This window comes from Oryzias latipes, chromosome 4 (genome assembly GCF_002234675.1).
Source record: "Oryzias latipes chromosome 4, ASM223467v1".
In the NCBI taxonomy this organism is placed as follows: domain Eukaryota; kingdom Metazoa; phylum Chordata; class Actinopteri; order Beloniformes; family Adrianichthyidae; genus Oryzias; species Oryzias latipes.
In genome coordinates this window covers 4,639,395-4,658,454 of record NC_019862.2, presented here as the reverse complement: position 1 = coordinate 4,658,454, position 19,060 = coordinate 4,639,395, and the positions used below count along the sequence as shown (strand labels likewise).

The window sequence follows — 19,060 nt, the reverse complement described above, 5'->3', positions numbered from 1 at the left end:
GCAAAATTTCTGTGATAAATATGTTGGATTATCAATGGATTATCTCAAAAGCTCCAACAAACAAGTTTGCTCTGGATGTTATTTTATCCAAACTTAAAATATTTAGAAAAGAAACAGAAATTATGTCATTGTCAAGTTTGATTACTTTCTAATTAAATTAATCAGTGTTAACAAACGGCTGAGAACCCATAGTGGGGATCATTAGAACAGTTTAAAACTGAGACTGTTATTTACAGAGCTCCTCAAACATTTCTGCTGTGCATTGTCAGCACAAACTATTCCATGCATGTTGAGGCGCAACCATCCAAATCAGGGGTCACCAACGAGCGAGCTGCGGTCCAGATCCAGACCCAGACACTGGGTTATGCGGACCCAGGCTCAGACCCGGATCGGAACTTCATGCAAAACTAATATGATGGACGCCTCTATTTTAAATCTTCAAATTCAAATTCAAATTAATTTTATTTATAAAGCACCTTTCATGTCACACAGACAGGTCAAGGTGCTTTCCATAAAAAAACTAACAAGAATACAATAAAAACAAACCCCACACATGAAGTAAAATAATTAAATAAGCCCCTCATAATAAAACACACAAAAACAAGCACAAGTAAAAGAGAAATAACAGAGCTTAAGAAAAGAGAACCCAGAAGGCGCCGTCCGCCCTGTCCTCCTGTTGGCCGGGGTGTCAGCATCCAAGCAACACAAGCACAACTCATCCCCAGCACCCCCCACCCCAGAGACCCCCAACCCCCAGGCCCAGAGCACCAAACGTGGGCGCACCAGGCCCGGCAGCCCGGGGAGTCGGAACAAGAGATGCCAGAGGGCAAGCATGGACAGAATCTTGCAGCCCTTGTTGTCATTTGCAACAAACACATTCTCACTCCCAACTCGTATGTGTGTATATATGGACGGATTTTCAAGGCCCCCTCCGTATCACTTTTTACTTTTTGGGTGTCCCCAACGCGTCGTTTTTTGAGGTGCTGCCTGTTCCCATTAAATAAGGGGTCCCCAACCCACCGGTCTGAAGGCCTCTTGGTACCGGGCCCCAGACGGGAAAAAATGCATATGCTAACTTTGATTCTTTCCGCATTTTTATTTTCTGATTTAAAAGAAAGTTTTAGTTTGGAAAACAACTGGATTCTGTTCACCACATCCGCCTGTCTTGCCGCGTCGTGTGACATAAAGCAGCTTCTTGCTAAGTCATAAGCCCAAATCTAAAAGTTAATGAAAGCCAAACAAAAATACATTTTTGGAAAGTTTATTTTGGGATAAACTTTCCAAACTAAAAATGAAAGATAAAGCTCGTCTTTACAGACAAAAGCAGGAGTCTTCCTCGAGTTATGGATCTATGGAGACAGTTGTTTCCACGGACCAAGTCTCTCTGCATAGTATGCAGCGACTGACTCTCAAATGTTTCACATAATCTCACAATAATAAAGATGCAGACACGATATGGAAGCGATTCTGTAGCATAATTAAATATACAAGTCAAAACAAGAAATGCTTTTTCATTTTCAAAATGAAGCTGCATTTTATGACTCAAAATTGAAATGAAAAAGCAATCCGCCAAAATGCTTTTTCATTTTCTTCCTCAACACTGCTTCTTCTGTCACTTAATAAAACAGAAATGCTTTTTTTTATTTTAAAAATGTAACTGCATTTTTTGACTCAAATTTAAAATGAAAAATCAAACCTTCAAAAATGATTTTTCATTTTCTATTTAAAAACCGCTTATTCTGTGTAATAATTAAAACAAAAATGCAGAGAAGGGATTGCATTTTCATTTTAACATCGACCCTGCGAACATTGTCGCATAATTCAATTCCACTTAGCATTTCTAGAGGGGAGGCGGGGCGATGACGTCACTGCTATCTCAGTGTGTCCGGCTGCTAAGAGACACAGACATGCTAGATGCAGTGTGGACAGGCTCGTAGCCTTGTGTTAGCGGCAGAGGAGGTTTTGACTTTTATTTTTAATTATGCTACAGAATCGCTTCCATAGGCACGATGGATTATTTTGCTTCATTTATGAGTCACACCTTAAAAGTTGGATGCAGTTACAATCCTTGAATCTTTGACGTTAAACGGAAAATCTTCATCACAAAGTTTAAACCAGCTGAAGATATTTTACAGAAAATGAAGATTTAATCAAATAAATTTGCCGACCTGAAGATGTGTCTTATCTGAAGAAACTTGTAAAAGGGACATTTAGGAATTTTTCCTACAGAAAGGCTGAGTTGAGTTTGAGTTTTGAAATGAAACCCTGTCAGGCGGAAAAACGTCAAACATTTATTCATGTGTCCGTTCTTCTGGGGAGGTGTTTAATTCATGGAAGAAGTTAATGAGGGCTGGTGGAAACTCCTTTATCTAGTTTTCTTGGTGATGTTGGTGGTTGTCCTGGTAGTGCTCCTGTTTTGTGTGTGTGTGGCGCACAGTTGCATGTGTTTTATGTCATGTGACATTAAATACCATCAAAAAGTTTTACAGTGTACTGAACTTATTTGAAGTGAGAGTTAGATATTAATAGCATGCAGATGTGCCACCTATCCTCGGCTGTTTAAAAATATTTTACACAGAATATTTGGACATCATTTTTTTTCCGGACCTTAACGTCAAGAATTTTTTTCTAACTGGTCCTCTTTAAGTCTGAGTTGAAGACTTCTGCTTTAAATAAAACATGTGCTATTGAAGCAGATTTTCAATTTTTCTTAGGATTTTTACGGAAATGGGAAAAATACAGCGATGATAACAGACAAACGTGCTGTTATCATCGCAAGAATTTAGTTTTAAGATAAGCACATTTATATTTATTTACTTAAGTTTATTCTGTTATTAGATAAATCACAAAGCATTTGATGACAGAAAATAACATTAAAGTATATTCGTATATATGACATAGCAGCACTGGATGTCTGCTATTCTTCAGCTGCTGGAGTCACTCTGGATCCATTGTGTAGACGAGTTAACACCGGCAACGAGCGTTGAAGCAACCATTTTCAATCACAGGTCTATGCCAGTGCAGGTTTTGGATTTCCGCGTTCAAAACGATTTCGTTCACACTTTGTTTTTGGGCTCCAGTACAAAACATGGATCCACTGAACGAACGTCAATTGGTCGCATTGCAAAGTATTAGTTAATGGCAAATATGTAAAATAAAAAAGAACAGACAAACTCTTAAAACAGTTGGATTATTTCTTCAACCAAATTATTCGGTAATTCCTGTTGGGATGTAATTTTGGGTTCCTTTTTGGAGCAATACATTTTTTGGGGTTATAGTGGTTTCATTATAACCCAATTTATGCTTTTTCAGAATTGTTTGCCTTTTCTGATTTAAAATAACTCAGATTGTTCTTTATCCCCTTTTAACCTTGTAGTTGGGTTAAAAACAACCCAACAGGGATTATTCATAATGTGCACTGTTTTTTATTTTAATTTTCCCGGCAACACATTCATGAGTTTACCTTTTGACGCAGATATCAGGTTTGAAATGAGAAAGGATGATCCTCAAGCCTGATCAGAGTTTAGCATTTGGAGACACTGTGGTACCTTTGTGACTCACTGGATCACGGTTCACCCTTGTATTGGCCTTGATCCATAATTTCTTTGTGCTCTTGGCAAATAGATGTGATCTCCTCGGAATACTGAACATTTCCAATCCATCTTTCCTGGCAGTTTGTGCAGTTAACTGCCCTGTCATATCTGTTCGGGGGCTAGGCTCTGCCATACAAATGGGAATGAGCTTTGTCTTTTGCCCCCAAGTTGCATATTCACTTTTGTGATGCTTCAATGAAACCTGTCTTCAGGAGCAGCACTGCTGCTCTTTTTTAGAGCAATGAGAGAGATAGAAGGGGAAATGGAGGTTTAAGTTTCACTTCACTAACACAACTCCTTCTTCACCAAGTCATAAAAAAGTAAATAAAAAAAATAGCTTAAAACTAAGAACAGAAGAGTTGTTCCTACTAAAGAAAATGTGAAAGTCTAAGCTGATAATACATTGAGAGTGACTGAAGGAGGCAAAAGTTCAGGACATGTGAGCTGTGAAGTGTTTTAGTTCTTCAGAGCTAACTGACATAGCTCACTAGTGGAGGAGCATGCCCAGACAGAGAGGGCTGAGTAATGAAGATGGATGCATTCTGTTATCAGGCAGCCACTTAGTGGGGCCAGATGTAACCTTAAACACTGAGGATAGCTCAGTTGCACAAAGAATCTAATTAATGAATAGCAGCCATGAAAGAGGACAAGGCAAGTGTGCATTTGGAGATGAATTACAGACACTAATCAAACACTCTTTAAGTGGTTTGGTTTGCCTCCAGAGTGAAGCGTATTTACCAAAGACTTACGGCGGTGTTTGCATAATAAATGTATCTTGCATGTATTCCTGTGTTAAGTGTCATTTAGAGTAAGCACGAAAGGAAAAAATGGGAGTATACAAGTGTTATAAAGGTGCATTAGTTTACCATTCATTCAGATAAAGGGGTTGTTGTCATGAGGTTACACTTCCTTGAATCTGTAAAGGCAGAAACGTGTTTTGTTCCAATGAAGCCTGACTTTTAGACCAGATTTTTTAATATTCATTCATGATCCTATGTCTGAATTCACTATATGTAAACAATGCATTTAGAGGCTAATTTTATGGAGGTAAATCAGTCTCAAAAATCAGAAATGCACACAAACTGTTTACAAATACGAATGCTCTGATTCCCAAATATAGATTTATGCAAACATGTCTCAAATCCACATGAAATGTTTCACAAATACAGACAAACTGGTTTACAAACATCATTTTGAGGTACACGTTTAATGTAAACTCACAGATCATACGAATGACGGAATTTACGGCATTTACGATTCGCCTCTCATTTGTGAAAATCTCTGTATTTGTGAGAGAAATGTGTGTGGTGAATATTGAGACTCTTCTAACATGCCAAGTCAATTTCCAGTTAGTTAATTTCCGGGGGGGGGGCATAAAACAAACAACGGATTGTATTTTTATTTCCCCATTTACCTATATTGACGTGTATTTATTTACAGTCATCTGGAGGTAGTTTAGTGGATATGTGAGCTGAAGCTTGTGTGCATTTCTGATTATTGAGACTGAAGTAAGTCCATTTTTTATACTATTCTTTTCTGCTTTACAATTTGCCCAACCAATTTATCCTACTTCAGTCATCTTTTGATCTATTTTCTAAGTGATCCCCAGTGGTCCTTTTAAGGTTTTAGCCCAAATCAATAAACCTGTGTCCTTTTCTGGGACATAGTTTCTGCAGAGCGGCAGTAGTTCATAAGTAATTCACCTCTGAGTTGTGGGTGGGTTTTTTGGCGTGCCGTAAGCTCGCCCCCTTCCCATCACCCATCTGTCTACACTCTCTGGTACGTCACAACTACACATTTTTTCAAACAGCATGTTTGAGTCTGCTCCTGATTGACAACAATTTGAATAACTACATGCCATTTTAAGCGATAGAGTCTTTATGTACGTGGTCCACCATGGGAAAAATGCTAGAAGAACACCAGAAACACAAACTTCATGATGGCCTTTAGTTTTTTCTTAAGCTTTTCCTAGCATTGTTAGGTTTGATTAAAAATAGATTAATTTGATTCATTTATCATAATTTATTGATTGCTCAAAACAAAAACCGCATGACAGCACTGTTAATAACAATGACCAAGCGTAAAGACACAAAATAACATTGTCCATAATAAAGTCCAGAAACGAAGAACAGACAAGGTCACAACAATGTGAAAATTTCTAGGTGACAATTTATTTCTTATTGAAAGTTGTATATACAGTTGGTCTTATTAACCCTGTATATACTGATCATCCAATCAGATCTTTGTTGTTGTTTTCCTTTCGGCGTTTCTCATCAGGGGTCGCCACAGCGAATGAGTCTCATGGTAAACTTGGCAATGTTTTACGCCGGATGCCCTTCCTGACGCAACCCTCTCAAAGCAACTGGGCTTGGGACCGGCACAGAAGTAGAGAAGGGAACAGGGAGCAGCCTGGAGTTGAACCCTGGTTTCACGGATGGAAGGCGCCGCAAACCAGCACGAGCTAAACCGGCTCCCTTTGTGCATCAATAAAATGACTAAATGTCTATGAAGGCCAACATGCATGTGACCACTAGCCAACAGAGACAGAAAAGCAATATCAAGTTGGCACCACTTATATGGCAAAGAATACAGTGTGTGAGATAAATGATGTCCCAAAAAAGCAGAAGGAGGGGCTATTCTTTCTTCAAGCAGAGTAGGGCAAAATAGAATGGGTGAAGCACTGAGTAGGAAAGGTGGTGTAACCATTGGGGAGTTCTCTCATAGATGCACACTTAGCGACAGGTAGAGAAGAAGAAACTGGAAAAAAAGCAGGCTGATAGATTCTGAAGGCCAGCTGTGGGCAGCCCCTCTTCACACTGATCATGTGGCATTGTGTTTACTGTTTCTCACGTCCCTGAGAGCTTTGAGGCTTTTTATTGACGTAGATGGAGTTCAGTAAATATTGGAATAAACAGTAACAGATTGTGACCACATCAGCTTAGAGAACTAAGGCTTTGACTGGTTGGTTTCTTTCAGGAAAATCTGAATCTCAGAAACACCAGACCTCCTCTTTGGATCCCTTTTTTTTTCTTTTGGTTTGAGGATTACGCATCAGTGTTTCAAAGCTGCTTCTTAAATCCACAGAAAGTGAATCTTCACTCAGGCCCTGGTACCTGCATTTTCTTACACAGAGAGAGCGTACTAAAATTGTAATTTGAGCATCAAGTTGACATGAAATTAGGGCCAACCTATTAACGTCACGTGGAAATGGGCAGTTTTAGTCTAGAAAACCAGCAATTAAAAGAAAAACACTGCTGATGTTTATGTATTTATTTGTTTGTTTTTCAGCCGCTTGTGTGCCCCTTACAAGATTGATGGAGCAGCGATGCAACAATAACTCATTAAAATTTAGCTGGATGAATGCAGGCTCATTAAAATAACTTTTAACGTGATACACATTGCTTCTCACACTGTTTTCCCGTCAATCTATATGTCATGAACACTTATCGGCATACCGTCTCCTCAGTAACCGCCCTACAGCATGCCTACCCCGGACCAAAGTAACGAATAAAAATCTTCTACCTGACGTTGATATAGACGTTAAAACTGGTCAGTGAAATATGAAGTTTGAATCAGTGAACTATCCCGACAAGGACTGAGAAATGCAGGACTTCTATTAGTCATTCTCTCATTGCTTTGCCTCACCCTCATAATTTCTGGCCAATGAGTGAAGAGATCTTCAGTCACATGGTTTTGTTACAAGCTTTGGTCCAGAAAAGAAATCTCTGGTTGACAGCAGTCTGAATGCAGACCAAATGCTTGGTTCAGGACTCGATCCAGTCCGAATTGAGTGGACTTGGTGCAGACTAAAAGACTTTTTGGGCCAGAATACATTAATAGACCTCCAGAGCACTCTTTTGAAACTTGATACAGTTTGACAACATCACCGTAGTGCCTTGGTGTTACTCTTGTGACACAACACCAACACGGGTTTACCAAAACTGGATTACTGAAGCTTAGATTTAAAAGAACGGTCTGATCTTTGATTTTGTTTCAGCATTTAGAGCATTAACCATCATTTTTTAAATTCCTAAAAATCATGTCCTTGCAACAGGCTGAAAAATGTCAGCAAACACAATGAATACATCTCCAGGCCTAAATGAAAGACTCATGGTTTGTGTCTGAATTCCCTGAATGCCCTGGTTTTTAAAAGTAATTCAGACACCGTGCTCACTTATTTTTATTTATTTATTAAAACGGCATATATGATGTCACCAAAAGGAAGAACCTGATAAATATGAACATTTTAAAGACAAAATGCATGAATCCACTGAAATTAAACTTGGATGTTTGAAAAAAAAATTAAAATCCAAATGTTTTCACATGAAATATTGAAATGCAATGCATTGTGGTCTATATTTTCCAATCTAGTGAGCATCGATGCACACAGGTTTTTTGCAGAGACTTCTGAGGAATTTTTATGGCATTTGATTTTGGAATTGTACATTCAGACACCCGTAGAAAATGTGAAATGCTCTATATAGTGCACCAAGTAGTGAAGGAACACAACCATGGTCTTCATTTTGATTTGTCCTGTTGAGAGCATTTTAGATTCAGTTTTGTTCAGTGTTAGACAGAGGTACAGACGCTGTGATCAGACGTTTCTCTCTGTGCTTTCCAGTACCAGCTGCAAAGGCGTTCCCCTTGCTGGTCGCTCAGCGTCCAGTGGCAGACGTGGCTCGTACTCATCACGGCGATTATTTTGATGGGATTGGTGCCTTATGTTGTTCACTGCATGATGACGGCGTTCCCCAACAATCCGCCACCCATCACCTTCAAACTGGCAACAGCCGCTTTTGGTATTCTGACGGAGCTGCTGCTCATCAAGTGAGTATTTTAGGATCTCCTTTTTATTTATCGCCATTCATGTCTGTTGTGTAAATGAATTAAATTACCTTGGGACGAACTTCATGCAACATGCAGAAAAGCAGTCGGAGTGATTCATGATCAAAGTGATGATGACAGTCTTCCCATGCTGCCTTCATTTAGCTCTGCCAAATAAATAATGTTCTCTGGTAACATTTCATTTTTATGTGAGTTTAGACGAACTGCAGGGGTCAGAAAACAAGCATCTCTGGAAACAGCTCACCCCACCCCTCTTGTTTTCCTTTTTTCCCATTTTGATATTCCTAATTGGAAAGATGCCTGCAGTACTGTAAACCATTAGTAAATGAACAGTCTGTTTTTATTAACCTCCATCTTGTAAATAATGCATTAGATTCCTGGCATAAACAATATCTATTTTGATTAGAAAGCCACATGTGGCCAGTACAGTAATCAGATTACAAATGCAGATTATGCAGTCAGCAATTGCCTCAAGCAGTTACTCTGTGAAGCAGCACCTTTGTTAAAAAACACAGTAGGCATGATATACAAATAAGTTTCATTGCTGTAATTATCCAAAGCAAACCACATTTCTAATGTTCCAACAAGTTCCTGTGTTCGTAAAACATAAAATATGGTTGGAATGGAGGACGTGGCCCGTCATTCACCCTGCTTTTTCTGCCTGCAGCAAAAATTAAGGCTTGTCTTCTACATGCGTCCTTCCTCCAGTATTTGTCTAAACTCAAGGAAGAGAGGCTGTTTGTAATTAACTCGACAAGGCCCATGACTTTTTTTTTTCCATCCATTAACTGCCCTCGCAAGGAATGCAGCAAGCCAGCTGGTAATTAATAAACGCGGTGGCAGTGGTGGTGTGCCTCCGCATCATTATGCTGTCCGCACCAGTAATGAGCTGTAATTTTATGACAGGAAATTGGTTTGTTTGCAGCATGTTCTGCAGATGGGCTTCATGTGTCGGCGTCGTGGTCCCAGATTAAAGAGGACCCGACATGTTTCAGTTTAAAACGCTGACACCTTGCTTCAAATCTGGGTCTCACAGAGGGGCTCCTGTTGGTTGGAGCATGCTTTACGTAACATGTCCCACACAGGTTCTCGTCTCACTGACACTTGCATCACTGCTGGTGCATCACGGAGGGTGGTGGGGGCCCTTATTAGATTTGGTGGTCTTTACAGAACCGTGCCCTGTAGTGCTCGTGGTGCCTGGGACGTGCCAGCCTCCTGCTGCCCCCTGTCAGTGTGCATCTCAGTCACACTTCCTGCCTCAGGGTGGGCCCAAGCTCTTATAAGGAGCAACCATCACCCCACCCCTCTTTTCCCATCTTGGAGCCTCTGCTCTGCCTGTAAGTCTTCTGAACAAGGACAAAGCTAAGGCAGATGAGCAAACAGCTCACAACGACCTCTCTGTTTGCACCATGTTGCATCCATTAAAAAAAATCCCTTTGCTGTCTTTGTCGTGTATGTTCATTAGTCCTCTAAGGGCAATTCACTTCACAGCCTCTGCATTGAACTGCGCCAGTAATGAGACTGGGGTTAATTCCTTGGCTCCACTCAAAACTCCACAGTGCGTTTCTGGACGTCACTAACACAAGCACCAATGCAGTAGGGGGCAGTGTTTAGGGCTGTCCCGTCTGCCGGTGTCAACGCAAAAATGGATGTTAACGATATACTCAACCAGTCTATATTTCTTGAGTTTCACCGCTCACAGCACAATCATGCTATTCTATTGTCCGGGGCTCTATGGGGTGGAACATCTCTGCGGGCAAGCTAAATGTGCGGTACCCGAGAACAGAGCCACAGCGAAAGCAACAACCAAGTCAAAGTTGTACTTTGGGTCAAATCGACTCAAAATGAATGGTGTGTTGTCAGGAGGCCCTAATGACATCATAGCTAACATCCATCCGCTCACTTTTTGCAATCCGTTTCATCCCTGTGAGGTCTTGGGGTTTCTGGAGCCTGACCTGGCAACTGCTGGGTAAAGGCGGGAAACACCCTCTACAGGTCTGGTGCAGCTAACACTGGAAATAAGTTAGAAAAAAACACACAGATGAAGAAAATTCTTTGTGGTTAGAGGCTCCCTTCCGATGAATATCATGTTTTTGAGCTTTTGACATGTACGTGTGGCCTTTTTCAAGTGAAAAGCTCACATATTCAGTGAATGTATTTTAAGTGCGTCCATGGCTGGATTACGTTGTTGGCCGCATCTATTTAAAATTCAACTTGAAGTTAAAGTCCCAAATGTTTTGTCCGCGTTTGTGTTCTCTCACCGTCTGAGTTTGAATGCTTGCTTTACCGCATTGACCAGAGGGTAAAAATAAAAACAAGAATAAACACAGGATCATTTTTCTTATTGCCTCAATGAAAACAAGATAAATATCATAAAGTTCAGGAGGCCTGAGCAGGCTGGCTCCTCATCCTGCTGTGGGTCTCAGTCTGGCCGTTGGATCCGTTGTATCTGTTTCAGGGCAGCTCTTTTTTAACCTGTAAAACACAACTTTGACCGTTCTAAATGATTATGAAATGTGGTTGTCTGTGGAATGCTTAGGATTTATATTTTGTGTCCATGCATCAGACTAAAGCAGTTTTCTGCAAAAGGGCATCTGCCTAAGGTCTGTGTTTTTAATTTCAGTTGGAGCGTTTAGTTCTTTGTTATTTGTAAACGCATCAACATTTTTCCTGGAAAACTTTAAAAATAAAAATGTTTTTCTTTAATCTGGGATCTTCAGTGTGGTTAAAAAAATGACGCATTTTCTACTGTCTTATCACAGAATGACATGTTACACAAAGATACATAAGACACACACACATGTAGAGAAGCATATATAGAACAACACAACCAGGTATAAAAAGGTTATTTTGTTTCGCCATTGCTATCAGATCACTAAAGCAATATTACTCTGCTGTTATCAAGGTTTCCCAAAGCAGGCTTGACTTGACCTCCACATCCAGTTGTTGCCAGCATGTTCAGTTCAGAAATCTTGCTGTTTTCCTCAATTCTGCGGACTAAATTGGACAGGATGTTGACAAAGTGTTTTTTTTAACATTTCAATTTGCAGGGCATTTTTAAGGAATGCATCTTTAAGGGTTTTCTAAATCCTCTGTTAGACAGTAGGCAGGAACCGTTTTCTGTATACATTTTTTAATTTTTTCCGTTTAAATTTTTTAATGGGTCTTTAATTTACCTTAAATGAGTAGATAATCGCTCATGCAAACCTTTTCAAAAATATTTTAGTGACTACCAGTCTAAGGCAACCTGCAATTAAATGTTTTTTTTAGTTTGCATACACCAACATGTCCTCATTCACTTGGCAATTAAACAAAGAAAATATGCATCAGTTGGTTTAAATAATAAGAAATAATTCTCTGAGGATCAGACAAACATCAACAGTGAATAATTTGCTCCAGCTGGAAGCTAAATGCCAAAAGTCAACAAGCAGAAAAAAGACAAAAGACAAATCCTCGTCATCTTCTTTCTTCAACACTTTGACCCTGAAAACACAACGCTCCTCCTGCTGCAGGTTTGTTCCTGGACACATTCAAGAAGTCACATTACATTTGTCAGGCGTGAGCCGCATTTCAGAAGGCTGTCACACAATATGCGCCCTCTTCTCTCTTTTCTGTCACGGCGAGCGTTTTGCGGCGCTGTGACAGTGCCCTGACCGTGCAGCTCTGCGCTGTGAATTTTTATATGCCACTGCCTGGAGGTTAGAAACTCTCATTACGCTGTGTTAGATTTATTAAAATAGATTATGGAAATGTTAATTAAGTCATTAATTACATTATTTAAGCAGCATTGACAGATAAGCAGGATGTATGTGTGTGTGAAGGGGGCAGGGGGGTGTCGAGCTCCCTGGGTGGTTTAAAAGGATGTGATTGGTGACAAGGGACACTGTGGAGATGGCGTCTAAGCGCCCGTGCTGACATGATACAAAGTGGCCTACACGGCTCTCTCACCTCACGCTACTGTCTGCAGCAGTTTGCGGAGCTGCCTGAGGACGAGCCGGCCTCCTCTGCCAGGAAGAGGACAAATGCGCCTTTCTAAGAGGAGGCTTCACAGTGGGTAAAACCAAGGACTCTCTGAGAAAGCCTCTCTGCACCCCGTTTCACTGTGCTCCCTGCGTGATCCTTCGCATGAAGCATTTGACGGTGACATTTGAGCAAAGGCTTTACACCTTACTTCCAGCTGTTTTCAAGGGAAACAGCAGCGCAAAGAATTAGCCACAAGTCGATACCGAGGGCCCTCTTATCTGCTGACAGTTTAGTTACCACCAAGCACCAGAAACCCCTTTCCAGTGCTTTTCTTTGTGCCATCAGACCTATATTAGGGAGGGAAATTGATCTGATCATGCTTGATAAGAACAAATGATGGATGTAGTAAACAAGCAGAATGCTTCAATTCTGATGTGAGCCATTGATTTGCCTCGGCAGCCAATTACTATGTGAGCTGAGGTTATCCATGCAGTAAACCTGCTGGGAGAGATTTTTCCTCCTCCTCATGCCCATTGTGCCATTATGCTCCTAAAATGTTGAATTCAAATGTATTATTAATTCTTCTGATTGAAAAAAGTCCATGGGGAATTAATGAGGCTCGGTTCCTCTGGCCTTTCATAAGGCTGCGCTAAAAGGTGCATGTCTTGATATCAAGTGGCTCCTGATTGTGGGAAATGAAACATTGTGCAGCTGTTGAACCCCCTCAAAGCCAAGCTTTAACGATTAGCTCCCACATCAGCATGCCTGCATGCTCAGATAATTGAAATGCACTAGACCCCACCATTAAAAAAACAGTCGGTTCTGAGAAACAATTAGGAACAAAGCAGGTGTTTACAGTAGTTTTAGTCAAGTTTTTTTCTGCACCACTTTTTTGGGCTCTAATGAATGAGTTTTGCAGAGAGGTTCAGCTGGTAAAAGACACTCTGACAAACCATAACCTCGAATGGCAACAAATTTGATGATTATAATTTGATGGGGGGTTTTTTCTGCTGATATGTTTGTGCAAATGTGTAACTGCTGTTGAATTTGCAGGATGGGGGTTTCAGGAGCGTCACAGATGCATTCGCTGTTTCAAAGTTACAGAAAATTCACGTCTGAATTTATTCCCTTTCTAACTTTACAACCTTTCAGAGAAAGAAACCCTTTTTTTTTGCTAAAAAAAAAACAGGAAGTGAAACGCTCCTAGTGCAAAAATGATCAACTTTGTCTCTTAAACTTTGTAGAGAGGGTGAAAGGTCATGCATGGGGTCCAATCAGCTTAGAGTGAATAAAAAACAAGACATGAAAATGTAAAAAGTGTTTTAAACTTGAAAGTAAATATTTTAAACTTCAATGAAATGTTGAAAATGAAAATAATAATAATGTGTACATTGGAATAAAACATACTGTAAATTTGAAAAAATGAATGTTTGAAGCAATACTAAAAACTTGATCAAAAATATATCATAAAAGCAACTTTCTTTTTCATCTGCCTCTCTCTGTGCTTTCAGTTCTCATATCTGAATTGTAATTTTCAGTGTTGATCCTAATTTTACGTGGGGATTTGAGTCCATTGGCTACCGGGACATGATTGACATTGGGTGATTGTCATGGTGACGCCATTTCCGTGATGTACAGTGGTGAAAATGCTTTCCTAAAGTTTTTTACAAATGTTCTCGGCTGAAAGAGTACAAAGATGAGCAGGTCGCCCAATGATCGCAGAGTCGCCGGTTCGATCTCCACTCCCCCCAGACCGCTGTTGTTGTGTCCTTGAGCAAGACACCTCACCCTCCCTGCCTCCAGTGTGGCTCCACAGGTGTGTGAATGTGCATGAATGATCCCGGTGATGATCAGAGGGGCTGTAAGCGCCAACTGGCAGCCACGCCTCTTGTCAGTCTGCCCCAGGGCAGCTGTGGCTACATCAGTAGTTACCATCACCAAGTATAAAGGAATAAAGGACACACATTGCAAAGCGCAGAAAAATCCAATCCATTATTGTTATTTATTGTTTGCATGAAGAGGATAGTAGATTCCACATGAGAACACTAAGCGACACTCAGCCAATCAAAAACAACTTGGCTGTAGTGTGGGCGGAGCACCGTCCAAACATTTCAGAGAGTGGGAGAGGCCAGAGGAACTTTGTGTATGAATAAACGAAAACAAATATGTCTATCAGTTGTCATATACACCTAGCATGTGAAAGGAAGAAAACCAAAGCTCCTGGTAAGAAAACGTAACCTTACTAAATCATGAATGAACTGTTTTAACCCTTTATCTGCCAGAAGTATTGGTTGCATTCACTCCAGCCAGGCCATGTCACAGTGAAACCTGTCACCATGAGGCCCCAAGAACCCAAGACTGTCACTCTTTCAAAACCCAGTTAACGACAAGCAGGATTTTAATAACAAGATTAGGATTGTTTTTTTTACACTCAAAAACTGGATTCAGTGTGAAAACTGTTGATTGGTCTTTGGAGAAAAGTCCAGGATGAAATGGCGTGAGTCTCCGGTCCTGCCCTAATGTGTGACTCTGTCTTTTCAGGGGTTTGTCAAGTTACCTTGTTAGCCGCTACCACAAAGCTGCACAGACGTCCTTCATCATCCAGCCCAGAATCCCAGATCCACACAGTCAAGAAAAGGGAAAGGATACAGATCTAAAGAATGGACACTTGACACTCTCTTTCTGAGTCAGTGGCATTGTACGGAAATCTGGTTGAAAATAAACTCATTCGGTATGTATGAAGTGAAAAGCTAGTCATTTCAGCATTTCTCTGTGATTTTTTTATCTTTATTTATATGAGATGTTTTGCTTTGAAACCTATTTTTCAACAAGTGGGACATAGTGTGTTTTCTTCATGTGAAACCTTACTTTCACTTTACTCTATTTGTACATTTGCACAAGCAGAAAAATTGGTGGTACAAAGGAGAGAGCAGTATGAGTGTGTTCAGCTCAGGGAGAAAAAACAAGTTGAAATCACTATTTGCTTAATGATGCCCACACAGAGACAATGGGGCGCCGCTCTGATTAGTGTCACCTGTCCTTGTGCATCTCATCAGCTCCATTATGGCTCCATCTCCCATGCTTCTTCTGCTAATTGAATAGCCCGTGAAGTGGTGATGAGGACGGGGGCGAGAGCAACGTCTGTCCTGCCGCTGCTCCAGACATGAAAGGAAAGAGAGGCATGAGCTGTGCAAACATAAACCATTATCAGACAGATAGAAAAGTGCCAACAAGTAGCCCTCATGTTATATTAGCATCATGCTGAGTGCAGTTTGTTTTTATGTATAACAGCTTTGAATTAGCTGCAGCTGCTGTATAGATTTGTTGAAGCGTATGGCATCTCTTCAAAGTCTTTTTTTTGTGGGGGTTTGCTCAAAATGTACTCTACTTGTTTGTTAAATATTTCATGCAGGAACAGAGTTAGCTTAGCTTTGCAAACAGACAAAAGAATTCGGCAGTAAACTCAAAACCAGCAGTAAACTCAAAAGCAGGTTTCATATCAACTTTGCACGGATATGCAACACATTTCTAAAGGGTTCCATAACTGCCCATGTTTCTTTTCATCTGGCAGTTTTGTTGTTCCACCCTTAGTTAATTCTTCCTGTTATGTTTGTTTCTTTTTGTTGCACCATGAGTGTGGGAAGGGGAGAGGATGATGACCCATGTCCGATGTTCAATGTTGTGTGTGTTCAAAATATATGGACTTAATGTCAGGAGAGAGGTTACGCATTCAGCTTTTCCTACTGCCTCCTCCTCTCTGGGACTGCTCTGGGTCGTGCGGTGCCTGGGACAGCTCTCCAGTGCAGCCAGTTGATTGACGGCTCAGATGACTGACAGCTTGGCTCTCGTTTCTCCCGCTACCAGTGACGTACCAGCTGGGTCGTTACAATATTAATAAAAAATGTTAGAATGCTTTGTAAATCGGATCAATTTGTGAATTGAAGCTTCAGCTTCTTCTGGGGTTTGCAGAAACAGCACCTTACTTGTTGTGTTTTATGCTTTATTTGATCTTCTGCTGTTTTGTTGAAGCAGTTTTAACATTTTTCTTTTTAGTCAGATGAATATTGATTAACAAAGCACAATGTGGATTCTTTAGTGTCAGTGTGTTTCTAAAGCCTTTGGTCTCAATAATTAACCCTTTAGACTCAATTAGGAGTCAGAGGAATTTTTAAGATTTTTTTTTTCTTAAAATTTGCTCTATTAATGAAATCTTTAAAACAGTTTTATTTCTCTGGGGTAATTTTTGATATAAATCTTTTAGTACAACCCCAGCTATGTTTTTTACAGATATATATTTTTAGTAAATTACACAATAATTCCTCAATAAGCACTAAACTGTCCAAAAAAATATCAGTTCTGAGTGTTTAGCCTTTTTTTGTGCAAAAACTCAAGATCAAGCTGTTTTTATGCTTCATAACAAAAGATCAAACATGTGGAGACAAAATAATGTTTAAATCCACAAAGAGAGCTAAGACAAGGTCAAACTAATTCTCCACTGATTTATCTACAAAGTTCCAAGGATTTCTTTGGAGGTCACAGTTGTGGGTCAAAACTCTTGTATGTTTGTGTCAAACCAAAAGCGTCAAAGCTAAAAACTTTTGGAAACCTTCACCTTAAAATCTAAACGAAAACAATGCGACAGGCTGGCAAACTGTCCAGGCTGTACCCTGCCTTTGCCCACGAGTGGCCGGGATTGGCCCCCATCAGCCCCGTGACCCCGAAAGGCACAATACGGGTTTAAAAGATTAACAAATGAATGAAGGAAAACAATGCTAATGAGGGTTCTGTGTCATTTCTGCAACATTGTAAACAGCAGATATGACTGGCAAACACAATGGTTAGTTCAGAAGCTGACGAATGAAGACAAAAAGGCCTGACTTTAGGGAAAGCTCAAAGGGTCAGTGTCTTTGATTATTTTAATCAGTTTTTCAAAAACAAAGATTTGGTTTGTTTTGATGAAAACAAGCTATTTGTCAGCTTTTGTCACGGATCAGAGCCGCTGATCTGGACTTTTTTAGAAATCAACCGTGTGAACTCTGACCTTACAGATCCTTTCTTTGTTTCAACTTTCCCCAAAACTCTGTATTTTTGCCGCTTTGTATGAGTTCTGTTTTCACATATTGTTGTTTTTACTGTAAAAATAAAATGAAAAGAGATGTATTATTGTTTGAATCCAAGACAGGGTTGATGTTTGTTGTGAGGAGCGCTTGTACGTCGGCTTGAGCCCGTCCACAGAAGGAACACAGGCACCCAAACCTTCACGTCCTTCTCCTTTAAATGCTTCAACATCAGTGACCCTCATGCTTGTGTGCTACAGAGGCTTAGAGAGTGCGAACGCAGAAGCAGATGGACACTTTTTGGAGGGTGGATTATTCTACAGGCTACATCTGGGGCTCCACATGGCACAGCAGACTGCAGTAAGACAAGCAGGTGGGCACATGGGAGAGGACACCTCCAGTGGGTTCGCTCTCGTGTCTACTCTCAGATAAAGCATCACCACAAATGGCTGTAAATAAAAACGAAAAACCAGCAGCTCTCTGACTCCTACAGCAGCAGGTTTTGGTCTTTCAGGGGCGACTTCAAAGTTTGTTCCACATCACATTTGTTGGAAGTTGCTCTGGTTCCAAACCCATTTTTCCAGAAGCACCCCTTGATGGTTTAAGTGTTCTGCTGGAGGACGCTCGTCACGAGGGGCCGGGGAACGCTGCTCTTCTCTTCTGATTAACCTACTTCACCATCTGAGCTGTAGCTGCCCACAGCATGAGGGTGCACCCCCATTAACACATTTTACATTTGCTTAATTAATCATACAAAAAAGCATAGGAAATTAACATGACATTTGCATTTTAGAGGACATTGCACACAAGTTAGAAGCTAACATAAAGACTCTTTCTCAACCTCCTTAAACCTTAGCAGAGATCCCAGTCCTTCCGAAGCATCTGTGCGATGCAGTAAATGTATGTACCGACCTTTCACCCTGAGCCTTGGAGGTTGGGGGGGTATCTGTTTTTTCACATTTCCCTTCTTTACCTGGAGCAGATTATCTAGATCAGGTCCGAAGTGGCAATGAGAAGCTGCAAAAGCAGGACAAAAAAACACGTTTTATCCAAAATACTCAAAATAATTGTCAGTTCTAAAAATGCATTGACCTATAAATAGTCACACGTGAAAACAGATACTTCTAATTAAACTGTTGTGGAAATTTAATGTACAGCAAAAGAAAAGTGTAAAAATGAAAGTGAAAAAATTTGATGTTAGTAACCCTTGTGCTATCCTAGGCACTTTAACATTGGGAGTTGGGTCATCTAGACCCACTAGACAGTGCTCTGAACCTTTTTTCTTCAATGATTTGTGATCTTCACTGGTGTCCATGGATTACATGAAATCTTTCCACCTTTATCCACCTTTGTCATGGTAGGGAGAACACGTCAATGTAAGGGGGGGGTCATCTAAGATCGCACAAGGGATAATGTAAAAAAGGGAAATCATTCTCCAAATTTAATATTATCAGGGTGAGACTAAAATTAAATGTATTAATTGTCAAGAATAGGATAAGTAAAATTTACATTTTTTAAAAGGTATCAAAAGAAGATTTGGTGGCTTTTTAATTTAGTTGTCCTGGTTTTGGTTTGAGTGTTTACAACGGGCTCAGGTTGTGT

The 19,060-nt window shown here is 40.3% G+C and overlaps 1 protein-coding gene across 2 annotated transcripts in view; it reads left to right on the top strand.

Moving 5' to 3' along the window:
* LOC105353880 overlaps positions 1-17,573 on the top strand; it is a 98,752-nt gene extending 81,179 nt beyond the window's left edge. The window contains exons 4-6 of one of the 2 annotated variants that reach the window (XM_011473780.3): positions 8,215-8,420; positions 14,943-15,132; positions 15,458-17,573. In XM_011473780.3, the coding sequence (XP_011472082.1) occupies positions 8,215-8,420; positions 14,943-15,087 (351 nt within the window). In that variant the 3' untranslated portion in view covers positions 15,088-15,132; positions 15,458-17,573. Of the gene's footprint in view, positions 1-8,214; positions 8,421-14,942 lie in introns of both variants that reach the window. The other variant, XM_023954030.1, reaches the window with a different exon arrangement.
* Positions 17,574-19,060: the final 1,487 nt, after the last annotated feature.